Source organism: Penicillium expansum (genome assembly GCF_000769745.1).
Source record: "Penicillium expansum strain MD-8 chromosome Unknown contig53, whole genome shotgun sequence".
NCBI classification, from domain to species: Eukaryota; Fungi; Ascomycota; class Eurotiomycetes; order Eurotiales; family Aspergillaceae; genus Penicillium; species Penicillium expansum.
Window position 1 is genome coordinate 1 of NW_015971293.1, and position 16,323 is coordinate 16,323.

The following is a 16,323-nucleotide window of genomic DNA, read 5'->3' on the forward strand; positions in this document are numbered from 1 at the left end:
CCCCCCCCCCCCCCCCACACATATTGAAAATTTTATAGCGACGGAGGGATTCTAGCGGTAAGTTGGATCTCGCACTTCGGTTCCATATGGAAAGTAGTTCTGATAGCTTTGCAGTCTTAATCGAATGGGAAAGTCTGATTGTCATTGTGCTTTCTCCCAGATTCAAAATCGCCTTTCCGCGGCGAGCACTAGGGCCAGACGCCTTCGATTATCAATCATGCAAGGATACATATTTGATGGTAGACTAGCGCGAAGAAGAACTGATGAACTCATTTCCGTTGACTTTCACTTAAATTTCATTTACCACAACTGTGGATGAACAAGGTAATTTCTAGCCTCATATTTGTTCAAACCCATGAAGTGATTGGCTACGATATTGTGTTCTCTGGTACCTCGTCCTTCCATCCTCACGACCTTATCAAGGCATAAATTTGCCTCAGATGAACCTTCTGTTGTGTTTGTGATAACTTAAGTTGACTCGTTCCTTTCAGTGCCATTAGCGGAGATAGTCGGCTCGTTGGCCGGAGTGGTCTCAACAGCGTCCTCGCTCGGCATCGACTCGGTGATCGGAGTAGCCTCAACAGCGTCGTCTGTGGGCACCGATGTCTCACAGTATAGAGCCAGTGGAGATGGCTTTGGTTTGCGGAGCTCGAGTGATCGGAGTGGGTGCGCTACCTGCCGCTTTGCGCGACCCCTCAGGCCTAGGTGAGCAAATGAGCCCGGTAGGGTCCTAGTAATAGTGACCTAGAATTACTCAATAGTAATTAATATAGGTGAAAGGTAGCATTTAACCATATAGAACTTACCGTAGTAATGGAGGGCTTGTCCTGGCTTTCATCGTGGAAACCGCGGAATGGACACTCTCTCAGCGGGTGGCTGATTTGGCCACATGCTGGACATGGGCGTTTGGGTGCCTGTAGATATACGCAGATGAAGTCAGTTACCAGCTGAACACTGAATGGATATCTGTGTATTGAAGTCTGTATGGCACGATCTCCCGATGTATATAAGCAGCCCTATGATGGTAGTTGCACTCACCCAGGATCGCGGGTCACAAACCAAGGCTCACAATACTAGCAGGGAACTATAGCAGACAAAGTGAAATAGCTTACCATTGTAGAGCTGCGGGTGTTGTCACCCAGAATGGATAGGGGTTGAGAATTGGGATGGAGATGGAGAAAGGTTGATGTAAAGAGGTTGATGTAAAGAGGTTGATGAAGAGAGACTGATGAAGAGAGACTGATGAAGAGAGACTGATGAAGAGAGACTGATGGAGGTGAGGTGGGATAGGGAAATAGTTGTTAAGATGATTGTAGAAGCAAACAAGAGTTTGAAAACACAAGTACTAGGTATTTGTAGATATCTCTGGCTACGACTATAGATATACAGACATAAAAACAGGGCAAACAAACGACAAAGTGAGTCAATTAGATCTCAGTTTCCATCCAACTTTAACTCAGATTCCATTGAATAATACGGGGCACTAATCTCACAAGAAGTGCCAACGATCATGATATTTGTTTAACCACAAGTGAGGATTTAGGTGGTAGACCTCTTGATGGAATCATTCACTTTCAAGTCCTCACTCGTCCCGCTATCAAAACTTGCCCCATGTTAGCGTTCTATTGTGGTAGATCACGAGGACTAAAGCCTACTAACTGTGCTCAGTGCTCATATCGAAGTAGTGCGACAGGTCACCGATGTGTTGTTAGTCGCAAATTTCCTCGGTTTCGATCTCCGTGGTAAGACACGGCAATGAGCTAGCGTTTCCTAGCGAGATACACATATTTTGTTAGTCAGAGTCCGAATCAGGGCTCGCAGAGATATTGTATGTCGGTAAAATAGCATTTTGCGTGCTACTGGACATGGAAGCTCTAGTCCCGAGATGCACGACCTCGAAAGTCAAACGAGAAGACATAGGAGATGTAAGCCTAGTTAAAGAGAATCCATACAGTATTCAAATGCAGACCTGCCGTTGCAGTGTCTCGCTCACAAGAGTCTCCCGGTTTACGCAGGTGAGCTCCTCCATTGCAGAGGGGAGCCGAGGGCGCCATGGTGATGCTGGAGAGAGGAATTAGAGAATGGGAGAGATTATGAAGAAGAGGAAAGAAGAGAAGCAAGATCTCAGGTGGAACCGACTTTGGGTCAAAATGGAAAGACTGAAGATAGGTATCTGAGCCTCAGGCTGTGTTAGGTCCGATTTGCGAAAGCTGTTTGGGCTCACTTTCTACTCAGATTTCCTGTTCTCTTGCATCTCACGCAGCCATTGTGGGACCAAGGCACCGGGTGTCAATATGTCATCTGCGGAATTGGCCTTGACTTTGGGTTCAGCCTTGGCCATGAGGTTCCGGTTTCAAAGTGCCCTCCAGTTTGGATGAGACCAACAGCCCTTACCAGTTGGTAATCAAAAAGGAGCATTTGTAATCTCTCACTTTTAATTCAGATATGAATCAAATTTCATTTACCGATATGGTTTGTATGTACCTAGATAGACACAACCCATTTGTAGATGTTTTGTTGAGCCTCCTAATGTTGGAACTAAAAGTGGAACTTCAGATATCACACCTCACACTGGTTATCATCCTTGTTGCCCTTTGATGCCTCAATCTCACTATGTACGGGAATTAGCCTCAAACCAGATTCATATGAGACTGGCTTGTAAATTTTTGGACTTACTTTATGTTTTCAGTCGTGGAGTGGGCTCCCTGTGCGCCGTCAGTCGAATGACGATCATGCCTCGACAAATGCGAAGGGAAAACGTGCGCTGACTCTATGTGTGGTGGAACAAGCAATGGGATCACGGATTCCACGTGTCGCAATGCGCGGGGTGCTAGTGGCACTGGTGGGCGATGAACAGGAGAGTCGCCAGGACGTGGGAAGGGGTTGTTGGGATTGGGCCGATTAACCATGTTGAGCCGGCGCTAATCGGACTTTATTAGTAACTATACTCGGAACATTCTTTAGCCAGGGGTTTTCGTCTTACCTGGAAGGTCATCATCCCACGTCTGAGATTTAGGAAGACAACGAATGGGCATTCCGCATCTAGATGACTGCTGCTATGGCAGATTTCGCAATGCACACACGCTTCCTAGATATATGCATATTTCAGGTTAGCCAGTGGTCAAATATAGAAAAAGCATTGTGAAATGGTATAGCATTATGCATGTCAATAGCTATGGGAAGCTCCAGGTCCAAGATACAACGATCAAGGATAATTGGAACCAAGTAAACCTGGCACGCACTGTTAATATACAAACTTACATCTGTAGTATCGCGTTCACCAGTCCCATTCCATTGCCACTGATCATCCCCGTTGCTGGGAGGAATCCGGGGTGTCATGATGAAAAGTTGATAAAGAAAAGATTGAGGGTGGGCATTTGAGAGAGAGAAGGGAGGAAAGAGAAAGAGAAAGAGAAAGAGAGAGGAGCAAGATGTCAGTCGTCGGTGATCTGCCAAAAAAGTGAAAGATTCCAGGCATATAGACATCTGCACCTCTTGGGTTGAACTTTCGGATGCCATTTACCTGCTACTCAGATGTTGCTCACTTCGTCTAATTTGCTTTCTTTTTACTCGATACAGACTCTTAGCTTCCGCGTCGATGCTTGTTTCTTTCATAAAGCACATTTCTAGCATCACCCTTTTCACTGAGATTTCACCTACCAAGAACCACCGATCACCCACAACGACCAGAGTCACGCCACGCTGTAAAATGCCTACAACAATATAATGGGAGAGCATGTGGCTAGGGGGCTTAGCATAATAAGATAAAGTTGAGCTTAGCCACGTACCTACCTAGACACTTTGTCAGCCCTGAGAGGCTATTGAGGTGGCTCCGTGGAAATTTAGTCTACGGAGGATACGTACTTCTAATCCTAATATACCGTCGGGGGTCTCGGAACTTTGAAGGTTCTGCCTTTATAACAACTTTCAGTTCAGCTCGGGGAGATACATAGTTAGCTCGGTACATATATTGAGTCTGTTAGCATAGGGTATAATTAATTCAACGCCGAACGCAACCCAGCCCCCCAACATTTCCTACCCTTCATCAAAATGTCTGGATGGATGATAGCTGCAATAGACGCACTTAACTATGCGGGTGCAGTAAGCTTCACACCTGAAAATGATATCCCAGATCTGACTGGGAAGGTCATCTTGGTCACGGGCGGTAGGTTACACTATATTCAATGGTGCATTGATGCCGCATCTAACACTATTCACTTCCACAGGAAATGCAGGTTTGGGCAAAGAAACGGTCCTCCAGCTGGCCAAGCACAATCCGAAGAAGATTTTCCTCGGCGCGCGTTCAGAAGCAAAGGCAGAGGAGGCCATCAAGTCGGTGAAATCATCCGTTTCAAACGATGCCGAAATCAGCTGGATACCGTTGGACTTGATGTCAGGTAAATCGATCAAGAGCGCAGCGGAGCAAGTGAACGCCCAGTCGTCCCGTCTCGACGTCCTAATACTCAATGCTGGTGTGATGGCTCTGCCCCCTGGGGAGACTGAAATGGGCCATGAAATCCAGTTTGGCACGAATCATACCGGGCACTTCTATCTCACCAAATTGCTGCTGCCAACAATGCTCAAAACGGCCGAGGAGCGTGGCTCGGATGTCCGCGTCGTGTCACTCGCTTCTGTGGGGCATAATTTCGCGCCAGCATTCGAGAAAATCTTGAATCAAGAAAAATTGAAGAAGGTTAACACAACTGCTCGGTACGGAGCGTCGAAGGCTGCCAATATTCTCTTCGCCGCGGAACTCAGCAGGCGGTATCCGTCAATAACGTCAGTGGCGGTTCATCCAGGTATTATCGTAACGAATTTATATGACGCTTTAAATTCGCAATCTGTGTTTGCTGCTTTGGGCTCAAAGATTTTGCGTTTCTCTGCTTCAACAGTGCGCCAGGGTGCGTTTAACTCGCTGTGGGCTGCTGTTGGGGCTAAGAAGGAGGAGCTCACAAATGGAGGATATTATGTCCCAGTTGGAATTTTGAAACGTCGAAACAAATGGGCATGCAATGAAAATATGGGGAAGCGCTTGTGGGAGTGGACTGATTTGGAGCTCACCAAGGCCAATCTCTAACAATATTATCTCTTTGTAGGCCGGGGCATGATTTCAGCACAGATTGCCACCTAGCTAGTTGATAATGAACTTGAATACTTTCTGCTATGTGGTTTTCAATTATATGTCCCTGCTTGATTGTGAGCAATCTTGGTATACATCTGACGGAGGTTCATTTTGAGATATATTAGTTGGACAGATCACGAATCGGCAACTTTGACAACCAACTTCCCAAGACCTCCCTTCCCACTGTAAACGACCTGGCATGCTGATCGCACTGCTTCGATGTCCGAAAGCTCAACAGTGTTTCCAACTACCGTTCTCAGCCTGCGCCCCTCAACATAACCTCTCAACTCGTCCAGATCTTCACCAGTCGATTCCAGAAACATATATGAATACTCAACACCATATCGCGATGCCCTGAATTTACGGACATAATCGGAAGCATTAAGTCCCATTCGTAGAGCAATAGGAATGCTACTCTTCTGGGGAAGATCCGTAACTGAGGATTCCTGGAGCTGGTTGCCCGATGGCATGGTCGAAATTGAGACAATACATCCGGATTGTTGTTTCATTAGGCAGAGGTAATCCATTGAAGAACCCACTGTGTCGAAGAGGAAGTCCACGGAGCCAGACTTAATAGCCTTTCTTGGGTCGGATTTTGTGTAGTCGATTACTATCAATGTGTAAGCAAGTGTTTATCCAGGAGGAATTTTAGTTCTTACTCTGATCGACTGTTGCTTCGCCTAGTAGCTCCATGATCTTTTCCACCTTGGAGGTCGAGACTGTGGTGATGACCTTGCCTGCATGGAAGACATTCTTTGCCAATTGGCATGCAAATAGACCTGTCCCACTCACTTTCATCATGTTAGACTCATACACGACAGTTTGCAGGACAGAAGCAACATACGGCCGGCGGGCACAAAGACAGTCTTTCCAGCCAGATCTCCTTTGTATTTTCTGAGTGCTTGAAGTGCAGTCATTGCTGCCAGAGGGATTGAGGCTGCATCCTCGAAGGACAATGAAGGTGGCTTCAGGGCAATGTACTTCTCTGTACATCTGACAAATTCACTGCAAGACCCTAGTATTCAAATGTCAGTGGGATCCTATTTGATCGTCGCGCCAGCACATACCTCGAGAAATCTCCGGCAGTCTAACATAGACTTCAGCTCCCACTTGAAATCGGGTCACATCCGATCCAATCTCTGTGACTATACCGGCACAGTCATAGCCAATTTTATATGGAAAGCTTTGTATGTTAGCTACACTTTTCGCAATGTATATGGAGTCGCATACGTGTCTTTCACCGCCAATTTCAACATTCCACCAGCTTTCTTCACGTCAATTGGATTGATGCTCGCCGCATGAACCTTAATTATCACATCTTTTGGATCAATGATGTCCGGCTTGGGCAACTCAGAAAGCTGGTAGCCCGATGGCTGTGAGTATGATGGGATGTTCAAGGACAACATATCCGGTTGAGATTTTCTGGGAGATGTAGAAATGCGAAAAACAATGTCGCGACCACACTATATAAATGGATTGAGGGTTGAAGTGAAATTTTAGGTTAAATGCCGGATGGTCTCATACCTAATATACGATTTCCTCTGCCACTTCTTGGCGTTCCCTTTCCGTTTTAGTGGTCAGATCTTGCCGCTTTTTGCTCACTGAGCAGAACTGAGCACGCCTCGAGGAGTATTACATAAGCGCTCTGCTCTGCTTAGCTGAGCATCACCTGACACTCAGCTGACTCACGACGCGACCTCAATAAAATGCACTACGCTAGTCTGGATCACGTGCCACCTTATTCTCTAGATTGTCCCATCAAAAAAGCACTGGGATCATCAATCATTCACCCTCGTTATCTTACTGCAGTCAATTGCGCCACAAATGAAGCCTGCTAATTGATCAACCAATTAGTATCATATACCATAGCACATACCCCTGAGAGCAATCATTCTAGTACCCTATAATATCCCAATTAGGAAATTGGTACTAAGGAAATTAAGTGAGTCTGCTTATGTTGTAGGCACTCGCATTCTTTTTTGAGGCAAGGCAACTGGTGATAATCTTTGCGGGATTTGACAGCAAAGTCATCTCTAGCGCCAATAAGTTCATACTTGTATACAACATATGCAATTGTCATCTCGTTGTGGGGCTTCGAACTTTCGGCCTCTAGGAGCCTGCTAGACTGACGATAGTTCTTAGACATGCACTAAATTGCTTGGCCAATTGCTTATTCGCTCGTAGTCCACTAAAGTTCCAAGAATTTAGACTAGCACTGCTACTGCGCAATCCGCAAAATTGGGACAGGCCCCTCAGTAAACAGACAATGGTACGGTGGCAAAGACGGCAACGAGAGAAGGAGCATCACATTAATGGCGCTCTGAACAATGCTCGGAGGCTTGCTAGTGAAGACTTTGCGCGAATCACGATGCTAAGCGCATTTTTGCAGCATGATCTATGCTTGACACTAATGCATCTATCGAATCCTCCAATTGTAATATTAGCAAATCCAACCAATTCCATCAATAACACTCGACTTACTACTCCGTAGTCAGCGTAGCATTGCATGGTACGCATGCTTGCGGGGCAAAATATGCAACAGTTACTATGATGATAAGCCATTTGTTCACATGTGGCTTTCCCGCGTAGGCAATTTTGTATAAAAGCAGGGAGACTCCTCGAAGACACTGAACTATTGATCTCTGTACCTCACCCATCCCATTTCTTGACTTGCAAAATGAAGACCAGCATCACTCTGCTTCTCAGCGCGGCCTTCGCCGGTGTCAGCATGGCCTGCTCCACGCCGGGTAACTTTATAGTTACCTTCTATGGCTACCCAGACAATTCTCCTCCTGGCCCCGGTACTGCCCACGACTGTGGAGGCCGCAACTTCGTTGCTGGGGGTATGATGCTTCTTCAACAACTGCTGGCTCCTTTGACTAATGATTCCTCTGGCAGGCACCGGCACCCACTCTGACCCCGTAACAATCGCAACAGCGCCTGGCGAGCTCAAAGTCTGCGAGACTGTGTATCTTCCGCTTCTGAAGAAATACGGTCGTTATGAGGACGATTGTGCGCAGTGCAGTGAGTATACGGTTCTCCTAATCCCCTAGTCAGCCCCTTTACTGACCGGCCTGAAGTCACCGACCACAAGAACGGTAAACCTCACATTGACATCTGGACCGGATCGTCCACCACCAATGGCGGCCAGCACCAGATTGATTGCGAAGATGATCTCACCTTGGGCGGCCGCTACTCTATCGTGCGCGACCCGCCGACTAACCTTGCCGTCAACGGTACGTTCTTAAGCATCAATTAACATTCTGAACTTCCACTGACGTATTCCAGCTGCGCCTCTCTTTGTGCCCCCTAAGACCTGCCACACGCAGAACGTTTACCCTGACAACGAGGCCCGTTGCTAGGCTATCATTGCCTTGGACTACATGCGGCAACAGGAGCATAACCTCTGTAGGTATACAGTGGATATTTTAGCACCGCATTCTTTTATGTGTTAGAATACAATGTGTCAAATTGAAGCAACCACCTTGAGAAAGAAATTGTTCAAATCTATCTATATATATTATTTAGCTCACCTAGTTGCGTATGACTATGCAGGCGCTTCTTTCAACCGAAGCAAGAACTCGAAGCCAAACGCCGAGTCTCAAAGAGTATACAGATGCCATAAAGAGTGTGGAACCAGCCCATTCCTGTAACCCAAAACCCCCAAAATTGCAAGCCCATACCCAAACCCATACATAAGAAATTAATAAATGATTGCAGTAGAGTGCACCTTCCACCTTCCAACTCCCACTTCTTGCTTTTCACTCTCCCTTCATAATCTCTGCTCTCCTCCTGCCTCAGTTTCAATTGATGTTGATGTTTTTCGTGGCCAGATCATCGGCATGATTGTCAGCCCTGGCTGAGTTTCTAGCGTCACAGCTTTGTTTTTGTCATTGGGTAATACCCATTGTCTCCCACACCTAGATCCATTGCCGTAAGGCCTGTCGATTCGTCGTCGTCCTCGGTTTCAATATGTCGGAATTGCTGGAGAAGACCTGTTTGGTGCATAAAGTTGACCACGTAGCGGGTGGCCGAGTATTAAGGAGGTTCAGTGCTGATAACACGATTTTTGCCTGGTAAGTCAGGCAGTGACACCTCATAGTCTCATGAATCTCAACATTATGCAAGATCACAATTCTCTGAGTCCCGTTCAAAGTTATTCTATTAAAATTTGCATGTAAAACATGTTAAGGGGCGTCCAATAACAAGTTTCTGGCTTGTAGCCCAGCCAACGGTGAGTTACTCATTGGCAAGAAACTGAAACCCAAGCTTAAACCGGCGCTTGGAACAGCAATGTGCTCGGGCTTGTTGTTAAGAAGTGCCAATGAAAAGTTTTACCTGGTAGATGGAGAAGGAGCCTTTTGATATTATTGCAAGGTTAATTAGAACGGATCTACAGCATAGAGTTCAAGAGGGTGAACTTGGAACAACCTTGGAAGGCGACACGATGTCTTTGATTAACGTGAGTTGCAGAAGTAGAGATTATAATTCACGACCAGTGTTGCCAAGTGAGTGCTCTGTCTTTAACAATACAACCAGCTGGTCCTATTCTAGGCTTGGCTGAAAGAACATATAATTATGCCAGGATATGAGTGAAAACACGGAAACGTAACGGAAAGGCTCAACAACAGCCTCTTTCAACCCTCAGGATTGTACAGGCAGTAGTCGTAATTGTTGACACGGTTACCTGCCCACGCCGGGAAAGCAACTGAGTTTCCAGAACCACCGAAAACTGCAAATGTGGCCAAAAACACCATCACCTGGGTGCCACCGTCCAGTGCAGCAGACAAAAGGTAATTCCACTTCGTAAACCATTGAGGTCGGTAACGTCGCAGATAGAATTGACCGAAAGCTCCCAGAATGTAGTAGCTGGTGACAGAAGCGTTCAGACCAACAAAGAGGTATCCAAGGTACCACAAAATAATAGATGTGTTGAGGTATGCCCAAATTCGCTGGCGGGGGAAGAAACGGTGCATGATGTAGAAGGGCAATGGAGCGAGGAAGCCAATCAAGAAAGATGCTGTGACCCATTGGTAGCGAGCACCAATAGAGAACATCTGGGGAGCAATAGACCAAGCAATGGCAAGAGTGTTGAATTGCTGGATTTGGGCGCCAGACCAAATGTTGGTTCCTTCGGCGGACTCGAGGATAGTTGCTTGATTTTGGACAATGCTGAAGACAAGTTAGACTAGATATCAATCTTGCAAGGTTTTTGACTTACGTTATCATCATGACATAGTTGAGAAGGGCCCCCATAACACAGCCAATGACTTGAGTGACAAACGTAGCTTTTGGTGACAGTTTGTTCTGTTGAGCCAGTTTCAGATCACGGAGAAGAAGTAATCCTTGCGTGATACCATTGTAGGTGTATGTGGTAAAGTACATGTTAGCTGGGATTTTGTTAGTGGAAAAATATCAAAATTTTGAAAGTAGCGGAGTGCATACCCAAGGGACGTCCAGGCATCATGTAACCCGCAAGCATTTGGAAAATCGGCTGCAAGTTGTATCCGAAGCCCGTAATGGCATACTGCGCTCCAAAGAAGACCATGAAAACGATAAGGAAGATGGTCGCGATAATAAAGCCCCACCACGGAAGAGTGGACTTCATCACGTATAAGCATACAAGACCAGTGATCCAGCTGGCAGCAAACACTAAGAAATACCAACTGCTCGGGACTTCCTCGTAGTCAAGCATCAACTTATAATGAGGGTCAATTAGAGGGTCCTGACGAATTTGCTCCTTCTCTTCCTCAGTGCGACCACCGCCGTGACGCCAGAACATATAAAGGGAAGGGTCCAAGATCTTCTTCAAATTGCTCATTGTCATCCAAGCCCATCCAAGGCTGATTTCAGCGTAATTCCAGAGGAACATGTGAACAATAGTGGCAGTGAGCCCAGCGTTGGATGTGATGAGATAGTTCACGTATGTTGCGGTAAGATAAGGCGCTCCAGCCTGCTCTATCAGAGTGCTGTTCACAGTGAAGTCTGCGTTCATGATTGAAGTCTCATCGTATGGGACAAAGTTGGTCGTGTTTGAGCTCTGGTCATAGAGGAGTTGAGACATGAAAGGGAAGTCCTGGGCTCTCCAAATGTTTCCGTAGTAAAGTGCCATGGAAAGGATAATACCTCCGAGATAACCGATGAGACTGTTGACCAAAGTTTGCAGCGGCATCCAAAGTGGTGATCCGAACCCGGCGATGTAATTCCAGTCAAAGCAAACTGACAGGAATCCCATGCCCTCGTTACCCTGAGAGCCTCCGAACAGGTTTGTGAAGACGGCGTTGTGTTGATCAGCCAAGCAGAAAATGGAAACCGCAGACAAAAGCGGGAAGATGTACTAGACGTTATCAGAGCCTGTATCGTGGATTCATGTGGTTGAGCAAACGTACCTCGGGGAACCACTCCCAGCAAAAGATTGCCGCAAATACGATCCAGAATACCTTGAATCTCTGTCTGGTCTCCTCCTTCGGCTTGTGCAGGGTCTCCATGACAGTCGTGATGGGTAGATTAATGGGGTACAGCATTGAGGTCGGGTTCACCAAAACATTCCGCATCATGCCTGCAACACCATATCCAATGAGTTGTGAAGAAAGAGTAATGAAGATTCCTGCAGCTTGATTAGGATATCCTCCGTAGTAGAGTTTTTGCACAGCCAAAGCTTCCGTTGACAAGGCCGAGACGGCTGCCGCTGATGCCATGAGGACTGCCGCAGTGTGCTCCTTTCGGTTCCACGGGAAAGGGTTAAGAAAACGGCCAATGACACCTCTTCGGGGGATGAAGGTAGACATGGCCGTACCCATAGTTTGAGCAAGGACAGTCAAGAACATGACCGAGACGTAAACAACCTGGGGCTTGAAGTACATGATTTCTTGCAAGACCGCTCCAAATGCGGACAATCCAAGACCTGATTTCGGGTAAGCGGACATGCTAAATTATCACAAGGGACACCGCAATGGAAGGGCTTACCAATGAAGAACATGCGGAAGGTCCATGGATTGAGTGTTGGGTCATCGTCGACTTGAATGACATGCGTGACAATCTCCTCCGCGGTTGTAAGGGGAGCTGCCCCTTTGGAGAGAGATTCGGAGTCGTCGTAACTCGGAAGAGGCACTTCCTGAATAGCACCGGTCTTATTCATATCTCCGCCCTTCTCCCCAAGTTTTTCGCTGATCATCCCCGCAGAGGTTTCGTGCTCAACCAGGCTATCTGGGTTGGTTGGCGTCGCCGCCATGTTGAGGAACTGACAAAGGTTGTGATGTCTCAGGAGTCAGAGGTGAGATGGGTTCATGCCAGGGTCAAGAAAAAATTGTCGGGTGGGGTCTTCTGATATATCTTTGATGAGCGACCAACGCAAGAAATGACATTCCTATTCTGGTTTCTAGTCTCCGGGGCTTAAGCACATGGTTTAGCCATGGAACCCAGCTCGTGGCGTGATAAGAGAGACTGATCTATAGTGTTTGCAGTGGGACTGGAACAAGCACTTGTCCTAAAAGAGAAAGTCGCCACACGCTTTAGATTCCCGCACTCACATGGCCTCAGTATCGCCGACGGGGGGCCGTGGAGCAGCATTCAAATGTATCGCTTTGACGCCGATAGCTATCTATTCTCATTAGCGATTAGTGTGGCGTCTGATTCGTCCGTTGTGTTAGAATAAGTTACTAAAAATGCTTATACGTAATGTGGATTCAACGCTAGCCTATCTGCAATCCCAAGGAGGAGGAGCGGGATCCGTCGGAAATGGGGCGAATTTGCAGGACTTGAACCATACCACACTCCATAACATTAAACCGTGGGGATACATTGGCTGTCTTATCTGCGCTTTGACCAAGGAGCACGCTACTAGAGTCCCAGGGAGCTTGGAGTGGGCTAAAACTAATATAACTAAACGACGGTACCCCGACGGAGTCCGCAACTTGGTTGAGATTCGATGAAAGGGCCATTGATTGGGATAGAGCTTTATCAACTTCTTTTCTCAATCACCATCATGACAAACCTGATTCCATAATTATTTTTTTTTAAATAGAGAGAACTAAGGTAGAGAAGGAGGGCAATCTATTGGATTAACGGATGCTATACCGAAGTGAAGTCCACTAATGTTAAGCTTTTTCCAGGCCCAGGTCCAGGTCCAAATCCTATTTCCCTTAAGCTAATCCAAGCATTTCCGTTCTCGGAATTAAGCACATTCAAGCATTTTTCCAAGCATTTCCCAAGCATTTCCCAAGCAATTTTGTTTCGGAAAAACTCCACGAACCCCGCAGTTGAAAAATAGCGTGACGTGGCCAAAGCGGCCCTCGTACGGAAGGCCCATTTCTGGTTAAAGCGGTCACATAGTCGTCGCCACTACTCCGTATTTCGTACCTCGTATTCACTTCCGAATACGACTCTTCACGTTCTTTACTTTCTCCTTGGTCTTTTAAGGCATCTAGGGCTTTGGAATTGAGGATTTCTGTGTTGTTACGCGACATATTTCTCTACCTCAGGCAGTGAGTGAGATATCAGGAACGGTTAATTCCATCTAAGTTTCGACTTTACCCATTTTTAATTGACAGGGTGGGGCTCGCAATCACCCTTTTCTGGCACTTCCTCCGACTGGCCCCGTGGGTGAACAAATTGCCCTTCACACATTTATCCTAGCGTCGAAGACACCATCCCGAGTCTCGTGCGGTTTTGCAGTAAACCCCAGACCGTCCCTTAAAAGCCTTCGAGGCAGTGACGGAAACTCTTACATTCCTTGCTCTGGCACATAATGGTGGCCGAAAATTTGGTAATATCGCAGATATGAGCAGTACAGTGCTAGCGTCTGTGTGGGCGCAGCTATTGAACCCAACTCGCCGAAGGCACAAGACATTGGAGTCGGAGTTCCGGGGAAATAAAAAAAGGCACCGTAGCACGAGTTTCCCAGTGTGGAGTCACCTAAGGCATATTGGGAATTCCAACCGCGGATATGTCTTAGTAGGACCAATCAGAAGTTGTTCAAGAAAAACCAAAGAGGGGCATTTAGCTTGCCTTCCATTGGATATCACAAATGGGGTTTCTCTTTTTCAGCATCGAGGTGATAATGGCAGCCATGGCGATACTCGAGGAGAATCTAATTGTCCAATCCTTTGATCTTGTCTTTCTCTGGTTCCCCATAGCCCTAGCCCCTTTGGTTCTAAGTATCATCTGCGTCGTGATAGGTCGGTAAGACACCAGAAAAATATTCAAGCTCAAACTTTATTTCATCTACTTCTCTCACATATCGTGTTTTCAGTTTAATAATCTCAGCAGACCATGTCCTGAAATCATGAGCTTCCATTCGGCCTGTGCTCATGATAATCTACCATCAAGGATTAGGATTTTATGAGCTTTGGAATCCATCCGAATTCAACGATCAAGTTACTATCTGTTTCATTCGGCTGGCACCCCTGACGTACAATTGTATAGAACCTCATTTCATCTAGAGTTTAGCAGCGTGATAGTATGTCCTCTTGGTCTTTAGTATCCTCCTATTTTCATCGCAGATAGATTCAATATCTGCATGAGCATGAAAAACATAGCTACTCTTTTCCAATGGCTTTTAGTGCGTGGGTTATCAGCTAAGGCGGGTTTCAGCTGAGGGAGACTCGCTAGGTCCTTAAAATCTCGCTTACATAAGCTCAACATCATTCCAAGGTTAAATAGATACTAGAATCCCTAAATTCCCTAAATTCTCTAAACCCCTAATCATAACGGGGCCCTAATAGAGAATACAGCGCTATAGAGGTGAAACATAAACGGGCGTCCACGGGTCTTCTTCCCGATTAGCTAAGTTGGCAGAACGGCCCCGTCTCCCTCAGCATTCTACGAGTCTCCTTCAACGAAACCCGCTCTTCGAGACCATCAAAAAGTACTTCACAGATGCATAGTATTCTTATTGTGGGGTCAGGTGCCCTTTTAGGTATAGACTGAGTCTGGACTGAGTGCTCAATAATGCCCCCACCTGGGCAGTGCTCCGATCAAAATCTGAGTAATCAGTGGACCTGACTAACATATCATGTGACTTAATATGAGTCGGACTGGAGTTTACTCAGCGAGCCTGACTCTGAGCGCCCTCATTAAAGCGGCGCCATCATAGTTCACCTCCAGACCCACAGCAACGGGTCAACTATCTATCCGGTGCATGCCAAGTGCTAAGATTATTCAACATGTCTCGGGTCTTTACCTCAACAGGTCGCAGAGATTTAATCAAGATGGAATCTCCGAGAGATCGTCAATTACTCGAAATGATTAGTATTGCGGGAAGGGTTTGCAGGATGTCTTTCAATACCAAGTTACCCCACAGACAACTACAACAATTTTATACAATTTTATACACAATATATATCATGGCACAAAACTCGCAATCTAACGCCTAGGAGAAGTTGAAGAACCGTATTAATTCCTTGTACATACATATATAGCTAAGCTCTTGCTGACCGCGAGTTATAGCCGTTAATTACCGTTATAAGGTTGACAGCATGCAGGTCCACGGTGGAGGCGTCCCCGCTGAGCCTTCGATCCTTATTTTGCTACCCATGGATATCATCTACTCACTCAACACAAAATCCACCACATTTCGACTCAAGGTATACTATAGGTGCCAGATGACTTATTGATCGGTCATTGTGCCAAGGGGGATTCTAACCTCTACATATGGAGTACAATTTCTGTGCGTATGATCTCAGGCTTCTTTCTCCCTACGTGTTACATTGTACATCACAGACAGGGGGAACGGGGTTGGGATTCTCAGGGGCTGGTTAGCAGGAGGCTGTTCGGGGTGATCATTTGAATTGAAAAAGATGGCTGTGAAGTCTAGCCAATGCGGCAAGTGACGATCATGGATCTTCACGAGGGACTGCAAAGTACAAGACAACACCCCTGAGATATGGACGGAGTATGCGCTCATATATTGATATCGGCTGTGTTTACGGGGCAGTATAGATGGAATTTGCGAACCGAATTGTACATGGGAAACCCATTATTGCTATTCTGCATATCAAATTATGGCTCGTCTTGATTATCTTCAAGAAATTCGAGTCCTCCAGACATGGGCTGATTTTTGTGGGCTCGAGCCTTGCCCAGCCTCAGTCTCAGCCACGGTCTTTGATTGAAGCCCCTACTGTATTATATACTTCCGCTGTACGGAGTACGTCGTACTCAATACCGATTAATTGTTTGAAATAATATTAGCGGATGAAGATCAA

At 46.4% G+C, this 16,323-nt stretch overlaps 5 protein-coding genes across 5 annotated transcripts; 2 read left to right on the forward strand and 3 right to left on the reverse strand.

Annotated features, from left to right (window-relative positions):
* Window positions 1-468: 468 nt before the first annotated feature.
* Window positions 469-1,115, reverse strand: PEX2_020520 (uncharacterized protein; the record flags this gene model as incomplete). Its single annotated transcript, XM_016739327.1, has 3 exons — window positions 469-744; window positions 807-914; window positions 1,113-1,115. The coding sequence occupies 3 exons, from the start codon at window positions 1,113-1,115 to the stop codon at window positions 469-471; spliced, it is 387 nt and encodes a 128-aa protein (XP_016599266.1).
* Window positions 1,116-4,050: 2,935 nt separating this feature from the next.
* On the forward strand, window positions 4,051-5,077 carry PEX2_020530 (Short-chain dehydrogenase/reductase SDR; the record flags this gene model as incomplete). Its single annotated transcript, XM_016739328.1, has 2 exons — window positions 4,051-4,165; window positions 4,227-5,077. 2 exons carry the CDS (start codon window positions 4,051-4,053, stop codon window positions 5,075-5,077), a joined length of 966 nt encoding a protein of 321 aa, XP_016599267.1.
* Window positions 5,078-5,256: 179 nt separating this feature from the next.
* PEX2_020540 (NADP-dependent oxidoreductase) lies at window positions 5,257-6,528 on the reverse strand (the record flags this gene model as incomplete). Its single annotated transcript, XM_016739329.1, has 5 exons — window positions 5,257-5,732; window positions 5,782-5,913; window positions 5,967-6,137; window positions 6,190-6,305; window positions 6,353-6,528. The coding sequence occupies 5 exons, from the start codon at window positions 6,526-6,528 to the stop codon at window positions 5,257-5,259; spliced, it is 1,071 nt and encodes a 356-aa protein (XP_016599268.1).
* A 1,271-nt stretch (window positions 6,529-7,799) lies between these two features.
* Window positions 7,800-8,484, forward strand: PEX2_020550 (uncharacterized protein; the record flags this gene model as incomplete). The annotated part of the gene is made up of 4 exons (XM_016739330.1): window positions 7,800-7,965; window positions 8,021-8,146; window positions 8,203-8,358; window positions 8,411-8,484. The coding sequence occupies 4 exons, from the start codon at window positions 7,800-7,802 to the stop codon at window positions 8,482-8,484; spliced, it is 522 nt and encodes a 173-aa protein (XP_016599269.1).
* A 1,275-nt stretch (window positions 8,485-9,759) lies between these two features.
* PEX2_020560 (OPT family oligopeptide transporter) lies at window positions 9,760-12,353 on the reverse strand (the record flags this gene model as incomplete). The annotated part of the gene is made up of 5 exons (XM_016739331.1): window positions 9,760-10,294; window positions 10,344-10,512; window positions 10,568-11,459; window positions 11,512-12,026; window positions 12,089-12,353. 5 exons carry the CDS (start codon window positions 12,351-12,353, stop codon window positions 9,760-9,762), a joined length of 2,376 nt encoding a protein of 791 aa, XP_016599270.1.
* Window positions 12,354-16,323: the final 3,970 nt, after the last annotated feature.